The 8,281-nt window shown below is 49.6% G+C and overlaps 4 protein-coding genes across 4 annotated transcripts; all 4 read right to left on the bottom strand.

Annotated features, from left to right (window-relative positions):
- Positions 1–118: 118 nt before the first annotated feature.
- Positions 119–2,429, bottom strand: BDZ99DRAFT_471641 (uncharacterized protein; the record flags this gene model as incomplete). The annotated part of the gene is made up of 4 exons (XM_033721734.1): positions 119–1,948; positions 2,003–2,150; positions 2,196–2,278; positions 2,352–2,429. The coding sequence occupies 4 exons, from the start codon at positions 2,427–2,429 to the stop codon at positions 119–121; spliced, it is 2,139 nt and encodes a 712-aa protein (XP_033583378.1).
- Positions 2,430–2,768: 339 nt separating this feature from the next.
- BDZ99DRAFT_407196 (NAD(P)-binding protein) lies at positions 2,769–3,980 on the bottom strand (the record flags this gene model as incomplete). The annotated part of the gene is made up of 2 exons (XM_033716472.1): positions 2,769–3,347; positions 3,403–3,980. The coding sequence occupies 2 exons, from the start codon at positions 3,978–3,980 to the stop codon at positions 2,945–2,947; spliced, it is 981 nt and encodes a 326-aa protein (XP_033583379.1). The 3' UTR covers positions 2,769–2,944.
- Positions 3,981–4,789: 809 nt separating this feature from the next.
- On the bottom strand, positions 4,790–6,077 carry BDZ99DRAFT_505848 (uncharacterized protein; the record flags this gene model as incomplete). The annotated part of the gene is made up of 3 exons (XM_033724132.1): positions 4,790–5,084; positions 5,121–5,487; positions 5,530–6,077. 3 exons carry the CDS (start codon positions 6,075–6,077, stop codon positions 4,989–4,991), a joined length of 1,011 nt encoding a protein of 336 aa, XP_033583380.1. The 3' UTR covers positions 4,790–4,988.
- An 836-nt stretch (positions 6,078–6,913) lies between these two features.
- On the bottom strand, positions 6,914–7,880 carry BDZ99DRAFT_485036 (phosphotransferase family protein; the record flags this gene model as incomplete). Its single annotated transcript, XM_033722681.1, has 2 exons — positions 6,914–7,783; positions 7,833–7,880. 2 exons carry the CDS (start codon positions 7,878–7,880, stop codon positions 6,914–6,916), a joined length of 918 nt encoding a protein of 305 aa, XP_033583381.1.
- Positions 7,881–8,281: the final 401 nt, after the last annotated feature.

The following is an 8,281-nucleotide window of genomic DNA, read 5'->3' on the forward strand; positions in this document are numbered from 1 at the left end:
TGATAGGAGTTTATTTGAAAGCTTGGAGGAAAATGGGCTTCCTGGAATAGACCTAGGGGTGATATGGTAGCGGTGGAGAATCAGTTTACCATGTCAGAGTTTATCCCTTCAACAATACCTATAGATTACCATCCTCAAATGAAGTAGGATAACCAGCCAAGAAATTCCAAAGCGAATTATCCGCCACATTCATCATCTCCGGTTGCTCTAAGGGAATATCAGTCTGACCGAGGTGTCCCTGTGGCTGTGGCCACAGCGAGGGATTATACACGTCCATATCTGTAGACATCGCAGCCATTCCCTCATCTAGAAGCAATTCTTTCAACGGCATAGGGACCTCAAGATTCGAGAAGTCAAAGTCGAACAATTCTGGATTTTGGCCCGTCCAGTCCATCTCAGAAGGCTTGACCTCGAAGTGCCATGGCTCGGCATCGGGAGAGACCCTCGTGAATTGAGCACTGTGAGCTTCATATTGATCTTCTAGTGTGCTGGGCATTTGTAATTCAGTGCCGATAATGCTGGGCCCGGCACGCTCATGAGCTTCTATGACTCGGCGAATGGTGCTATGTAGAATCTCCGAGCCAGTCTTTGCCAGTGGTAGGCTTGGTCCAATGGCCTGGAGCCGTTCGAGAGCGCGTTGAAGACTCTGATATGGACGAGAGAACGTTGCGTGATAGCGTTCCGGGTTGCTGACCAGGACAACGGCCAACAGCACCGCTGCGTCAAATGTGGGGAAGGTCGTTCCAATAAACCATTGCGTCGATGAAGAGCGGTGGAACTGGAACAGTCTGTCTTGGCTATCGAGGATAGCAAGTGCGCAGTTGTATACCTCGCGCTGACTCTTAGACCGTGTGAATATGTACGGTCTATGGAGAGCCATTAGGAAGCTATCCGTCAGAAACGAGATCAACTCTCGATGCGTCGGTACAAATGGACACAATTCGTCCCAACTGGTGTCAGGATTTATATTCCGATAAAACGTAGGCAGATCTTCTCGGTACTTCACCGCGAAGTCGTGCAGTTCCTTGACCTTCTCGGGGTTTTGTGGGACAGAGCCTTGGCTTTCGAGCTCTCTGATCTCAGCAAAGCGGCGGGATATTTTCAATCGCAATATGCGCTCCGTGAGAGCGATAGGCCGGTCCGAATCAGATCTCGGTGTTGGGACCCTTTTTAGCCGATCTTGTGGGATTTCGCATTCGATAGGTGGAGTGACTGTGCACTTGTTGATGTCGATGAACATGGGACGCCCGAGTTCGAGAGCCATAAAACTGTCCCAGACAAACATATTCCACCAAGTACGCTTTCGAAGTTCGTTCATCCATAGAGCGTCCAGAAGCTCATCGGGCTTGCTCGACGACGGTAATTCTGGTTCAAGATGTAGTCCGACGGAAATGGCTTCCTTGACGGTTCGGCCAGAGTGATTCCACGCCTGTAGAATATCCCCGGCATTTGCATACCATAAATCTTTCATGAAGCTCGACTGAATCGCGACAAGGGTTGGACTAGGTCTTCCAACGAGATTTGACAGTCCCTCCCCACAGTCGGAGTATTCTTTAGACAGCTCGGTAAAAGTTTGTAAGGGTGTGAACTTGAGCTCCTCTAGTTGCGGATCATGCGGAGTGGGCAAGAACTGCAACGCGACCCCTAGTACTTGAAATATCAAAGCTGGAAAATACCATAAATCTAGGGGCAAGGCGTCCGGCCCTTGCTTAAAGATTGTATCGTGGGCAGTTGCCCACCAGCGATCTAGTTGCTCACGAAATATGACTTGGTCAAGGGCTTCATTCAAGTGATTGACATCTTTGAAGAACAGATCTATCAGAATATCACAGTTGGTCTTAGCAGGCAGTCGGCGGACGTAGCCGAAGTAGTCTGCCCGTAGCTTGCTTCGGATCTGTGGAGCAGCAGGCCTGTGAGACGGCGGTATCTCATCAATGCCTGAAATGACCTGTATCCTAAGTATTAACCCTTCATCTCTATGCAAGGGCCTGGGAAACCGTACCTTTGTGAGCATTCCCATAGAGCTGAATGCATCTGATTCCGAATACCCATACTCTTGAGCATTTTGCAGAATTGAAGGAGATGTGCGATCCTGGATTTGGCCTGGACTCGATTCGGTCGACTTTGAAGACGCACGAGCTACAGCATTGCTGACCTGGTTAGCTCAAGACTCAGCAAGATTGTACGGGACCTACCTTGGCGACTTGAATTTCTCATAGATGCATATACTCTCAGGACCACGCGCTATACACTGAGCACATGGCTGACCACGGTCGCACTGCAGCCTGTCAACATTGCTTGCAAGATATCATATACTGTTCGAGGTTGGACACCCGACGAAGAATGTTTACCTTCTGCTTTCTCTTCCGACACTCAACACATGTCAGGATAAGTCGACGGCGCTGCCGCGGCCTCGGAGCGCTGTTCATCGTCGCCCATGCAGTAATAATTGAGTGAAAGCTATTGCGTAGGTCCTGGTATCCCGCTCAGATTTTTGCACGTCCTCGGTCGTTGATCGCCCTTCGTTCAGCATTCAGGGAAGCAATAATTGAGTTCAACACGGCGAAGACGCCGTGGTGATGCCTTTGGACGAGAAGTGACTACTACCTGCAGTGTTATTATCGTTGCAGATGCTAAAATCCGAGCGCGGACGAGGTTGACGCCGGTACATTTCGCCCGGGTGTAGGGTGTGCTACAATTAGAAGCTGACTGAGCTTAGCGCTAAACGATGTTTGGACACAGCCTTGGAACACAGGAAAAGAACCAATGCACGTGATTTGTATTTCCTTCATCGCAAAATAGTCCTCTTGCACAAATCGATGTATGTTATTGGGTGATTGAGAGAAAAAGACTGTACAAAAGGAAGTTTGAAGGCATTATGAGGACAACGCTTGATGGTGATAAAAGAAACAAAACGAAATAAAAGCATAGCCTTCGTCTGCTACTATTGATACTGCGCTGTTTCTTTGTCGAGTAGCTCCCAAAGCCGACGTCCGCTTCCGTTCTCCAGTCCTTTTTTCACGTGCGGTGCCATAATTGCCTTCCTTCCCCATGGAATGAAATAGGAACCACTCTTCTCCTTCGTTAGAACACTCGAAAACCCTGCGTATAGCTCAGTAAGGGCGCCATAGCGAGCATCATGTAGCAGCGTAGCGTTGAGAATTCTGCGTACGCAGGAACCAGAATGACGTTGCAGTTCCGTCTTCAGATGTCCGGGATTGAGCGAGGCCGTGATGATGTTGTTGGCAGCATAGCGCTGGGCTGTTTCGGCGGCCAGGATAACGTTTCCAGCTTTGGACTGCGTGTATAGATTCCAAGGGCTCAGCTTTCCATTTGCGTTGTTGATACTGCCGTTTAGTTAGCTTCCATCTTCACCGTACTTCAATAGAGTGAACCACTTACTTGTCCCAGTAAATGCCATCTGGAGACGGCGACATGAAACTACCATCTGAAGACGTCCAAATAATGCGCAGGGGCTCTTTGGTCTGTTTAGCGGAGGCTAGCAAAAGGGGCATCATCAGCTTTTGGAGCAAGAAGTGGCCCACGACGTTCGTTCCCCATTGCAATTCATAACCCTGGGTTGTTTTGGCTCCTACTGGAGGAGTCATGACGCCTGCGTTGAAGAAGACCATGTCAACCTGGGTGACTTGCTTCTCAAGCTCCTGAACCGCGGCTTTGATAGTAGTTAAGTCGCCAAGATCAAGGATTAGAGGGACGATGCGCCCACTAGTTTGTGAGAACGCCATACCCTCGCTGGGCTTCTCAATGATCTCCTTAGTTGCCTTTTCAATGTTGGTGAGGCTGCGTCCGGCGATGTAGACCGTGGCGTTTGCCGAATAGAGGATACGGGTGAGCTCTTTTCCGATCCCAGCTGCTCCGCCCGTGATGAAGTACGTCTTGCCTGCCAGAGAAGGAAGGTCTGCTTCGGTTAAGGTTGGCCTAGGAGGGAAGAACTCCGAGAGGAACTGGGCGATGGGCATTGTGAAAAAGGTTGTGGAAAGAAAGTGATGCAACGGTCGACGAGCGGGCTTGTAGTGCTCGTGAAGATGATAAGTAACCGAGTGGGGTCTCAGTGAGACCGGAAACTCTGCACAAGAGGATAATAATGGCTTGATGAGGATGGCAGATAGCTTAGAAAGAAATTCTGTACGGTCGTTGCTGGTTGACGAGACTATGCTGGTGAATGGATGAGAAGTTTCCCATTACCAGCTCCCAGCTTACCTTTAAGCATTGTCATAACTCCGAAAGAATCTCGAGCGGCTGCAAGCGAACGTAAATGCGCCTTCCTCGGATTTTGGCAATAGTTGTTGAAGTGGTTCCAGACTTAGCACCGCGGAGATAACTATTTTGGCTTAGTACCACGCTAATCCAAATGCGGATGCGGATAAAGAGTTCGTCCCTCGTCTTTGATCCACGGCTCTGTTGGATCTAAAACTTTGATCTAAATAAACATGATTTCTACTTCTTCGTTCGGCGCGGTGGTGATAGGTTGCGCACAGTTCTCTGCAATGGTTGAGAACACATCAAACTGTTATTCCACCCCAATATGCACACTCCCAACCCAGTGTTAAAAAAAAACGAACTCCTTCGTACGGGCAGTGCAGCCAATCACGTGATACATGAATCAGGACCGGTATCCTATCCCAGCAAGCCCGAGCTGGTTCACGCTGCCAGTGTGATGGGCGGAGATGATGGCTGTGGAAGGCGCTCGATGAATCGATACAAGGAGACTGCGTTTCGAGTGAGTTATCTATTATCTTCGGAAAACACAAGGCTAATCGATCTGGCACAATTCTCGCCGCAGCTGGAGCACTACGATTCGATAGCCGTGCAATAATCAGTTTGCTGTATTTCGTCGCAAACAGCCTAAAAGTCTACACTTCATCCAGGTGCGGCTACGCAATAGGGATTTCAGACCAAGAAGAAAAAGAAGTAAATAAGGCCACCGAATATGAAATATTGCGATTCAATCTATCAATCTATGTATGTTACGTCGAGCCTATCCATTTCTGGGAAATGACCGCAGCTGCCGAATGACAGTGCTTCGCATGCTGGAGAAAGTCTGCTTTCGACCAAGCCCGGTACTGCATTCTTAATAGATATCGATCAACATCGCAAACATAGGGGGGCACTAAACGCGATAACGTGATGTAATCCATCTCTTCAATTGCACACTCCTTATAGGTAAATTCACATCCTCGGCACCAGAGTCCCTGCTCTGGCTCAGTGCTACCTCTACCACTAAGCAGTGATGGAAAGGGTATAGAACCCATACCGCAGAATTCATCAAGGGGTCTAATGTTCGCATCGGGTATTGTAAGAGGGTCCTGCGAAAGTAGGTCCAAAGGCGCTTGCCGATACCATATAAATTTGTCCATCTTATGAGTTGGAAGGTTCCAGGAGTCCAAGGGGTAAATTGTGGCCAATTCCTCAAGTAACCGATGCACCTTCAGAGCTAGTTCTTTTGCGGCTTTTACGCTGCTAAGCCTTATCGATTTTTAATGGGATACGTTCTGTCGGACACAGTACTTTCCAGGAATACTCCACATAACGGGTAGCGCCTTCACTTGCTGCTTTGTGAGGCCAAAACATTCCCTAACTAACAGTAATAAGATCATCCAGAGAGACTGGTTATCTACGAGGCATGCAAAGCAGCACCGCTTAGCAGAGAGCAGAAATAGGAATGCTCCATATGCGCCGCATGATATGCACCGCTTGGAATAGAAGGCTGCATAAAGTGTAGAAACAGAGTAAAGGCCAACGATCCTCGCCTGCTTTAGGATCTTAAAGGTATGGGCCGCAAATTTGGCGAGCTTTCTGTATTCATGAAGAAATTCAACAACAGCTTTGCCGCGTAAGAAGACGCGAGATAGGCGCCATAGGGACTGGAGGTCCAAGTATGAAAGGAACTCGTGCAGAACTTCGAGAGGTAGCTTGTCAAGCCGTCCTAGCAATGAGTCGCGCTGGATAGTTGTAGATGCAAGCTCCGTCGACTCGTCAACTGAGATTACACCGTTGAGAATGTGGCGTGGCCGGTGCGAGAGGTGAAGAAAGATATCGTCGTCTTGGAGGTCCATGGCGTCCGGCTCTAATACACGCTGCACTGCTGGAAGATACACCGTTTTCAGGACGAGTTTGTCCAGGAGTGCGGCCTGATCGGTGCGGACAGGGCCTAAAACTGGCACGTTGGGTTCCAACGAGCGGCTCAGGCTCGGCCCAGGACCTTGCTTTAACCCCAGCACAGCCACAGCTGTATATATATAGGCTGGATACCAAACTACATGTTACACCACCCCAATGAGCACACTGCCCAACCCCCGCTGTTCACGTGACCCTATGCCGCTGTGGCTGAGTTCGGCTCAAGCCCGGCTCAGCTTCGGCTCAGGTCTGCTCCGGTCCGCAGTCTCAGATGTACCCACCAAAAATTGTCAAGGTGTAGCGAGGGGCCTCAAATAGTCAAAAAGCTGTGAAACCCGGGGGCATTGCGCGCGCTTGTCAGTCAATCAAAGTGTCACAGAATAATCAAGTTGTTTCGCTTTCTGGTCCTTCAAGGTGGCAATCGGTCTTGGTAGCAGAGTGGTGTGGAGTCTGCTTCAAGGCCAACAACTGTGCCGCATAGGAAACCAACAGGGCTAACGAGCTGAACGGGCAAAATCGAGCTAAGTAGCAGAATATGCAGCGGCTACCTGGCGTTAGGATCTTTTAATCGCGCCTCGTACGATCTTCTTTTGCCATGACAGGTTCTGGAGTGGAAGTAGGAGATGAGCAGATGGAGAACACAGTGTAAACAAAACAGACGCCACCACTTATAGATAGCTACCAAAGAGGAACAGCCCAGCCCACCGTGCTCCCAGAACCACGCCCCACAAGCCGCAATAGCAGCAACCCAAAGTCGCTGGACAACAGACAGCTTCTATGGAGCCCTTCGTTCAGGCGGGAGGGAGAGGGGCTCTCGGTGTATGCCATATTGACAAGCTTCAAGCTGCGCCATTTCGTTGGCGTTATTGTAAATAAGCGGCAGCAGTAGCTGGGCAAAACTCGGAAAATGTGGTTGGTGCTTCAAAGAGGCTGCTTCAAATATAGCCGGGTAAACGCCAGCGCAACCCCAGTCGATGAGCCACACCTGGTTATCGGTATCTAAGATAAGATTCCGAGGACTTAGATCTCCATGAATGAGGACAAAATCCTGGTAGTTGATATCTGGAACATCCATTGCCGCATAATTGCAGTATTTGCTGAGGGCGAGTTTCCAGTTAAGCCACTTCTCGAAACCTTCTTTGGTGATAAATGGTCCTGCGCCGTAATCACTGAACCATGCACCGCGGGATATCCCTCCGCCAATAACTACTGGGCTGCTTAAGCGTACAGACTGTAGCTCTTGAACCATTGCTGCGAGCTGGGCGGCGATGTTCTTTTGGAGCTCAGGACTAAGGTGGTCCCAGCAACTGTCTAAGCAACGGCCATCTACATAGTCCATGACTAAAGAGCCCTTGACACCAAAGTACGATGGAAAATCGATGTTAAAGCATTGGTATACATTAGGTAACCGTGCTCCTGGAAAATTCGTTGCCGCGTATTTCATGGTTTCGCCTTCAGAGGCTAAAACGCTTCTCCCGTACTTAAGAACAAGGTTGTGAGAGAGTCGTACAATCTTTACTCCCCCGAATGAATGGAGTACTGGTGCGGCTTCGCCATAGGTTATAAGAGTCTCTTGGGGCATCGTAAAAATGTCGAAGGCTATGCCATCCAGCGGAAGTTTGGTTGAAGGGTCCCTAGCGGCGGGCTTCAGTCCTATTAGCACATAGGACGGCGAATAAGACTGGAGTACTCACGTCAACAAAAGGCTCCAAGTTCATAAACTTCAGGGGAGGAGGTTCCATGACGGTACAGGCTGATGGAACTGATGGCGGGGTGAGTGAGGTATGATCGTTAGAAGGGAACGTTCAGGGCTGTCGTCTAGGTGTGATGACTAAGCCGCCCAACCTTAGTTAACGTAATCCACAAGTTAGTGGCCCGCACAAGCTAGTGGCCCACCCAACTCAACACGCGACGCGTCGTCCAACAACCACCCCAATGGCAGCACCACAACAACAAGAAGCCATCTTTCAAGAAGGCAGAGTTATTCTAGGCGTTCAAGCCTACAAGACCGGCCAAATTACATCCTTCCGAGGCGTTGAGAAACTATACGATGTGCCCAGAAAGACGGTTACGCGTCGCGCCCGTGGTATTCCTCCACAACGCGGTGCTATCTCCAAAAATCGCCGTCTTACACCTGTACAAG

The sequence above is a fragment of the Mytilinidion resinicola genome, assembly GCF_010093595.1.
Source record: "Mytilinidion resinicola strain CBS 304.34 unplaced genomic scaffold BDZ99scaffold_2, whole genome shotgun sequence".
Lineage (NCBI taxonomy): Eukaryota > Fungi > Ascomycota > Dothideomycetes > Mytilinidiales > Mytilinidiaceae > Mytilinidion > Mytilinidion resinicola.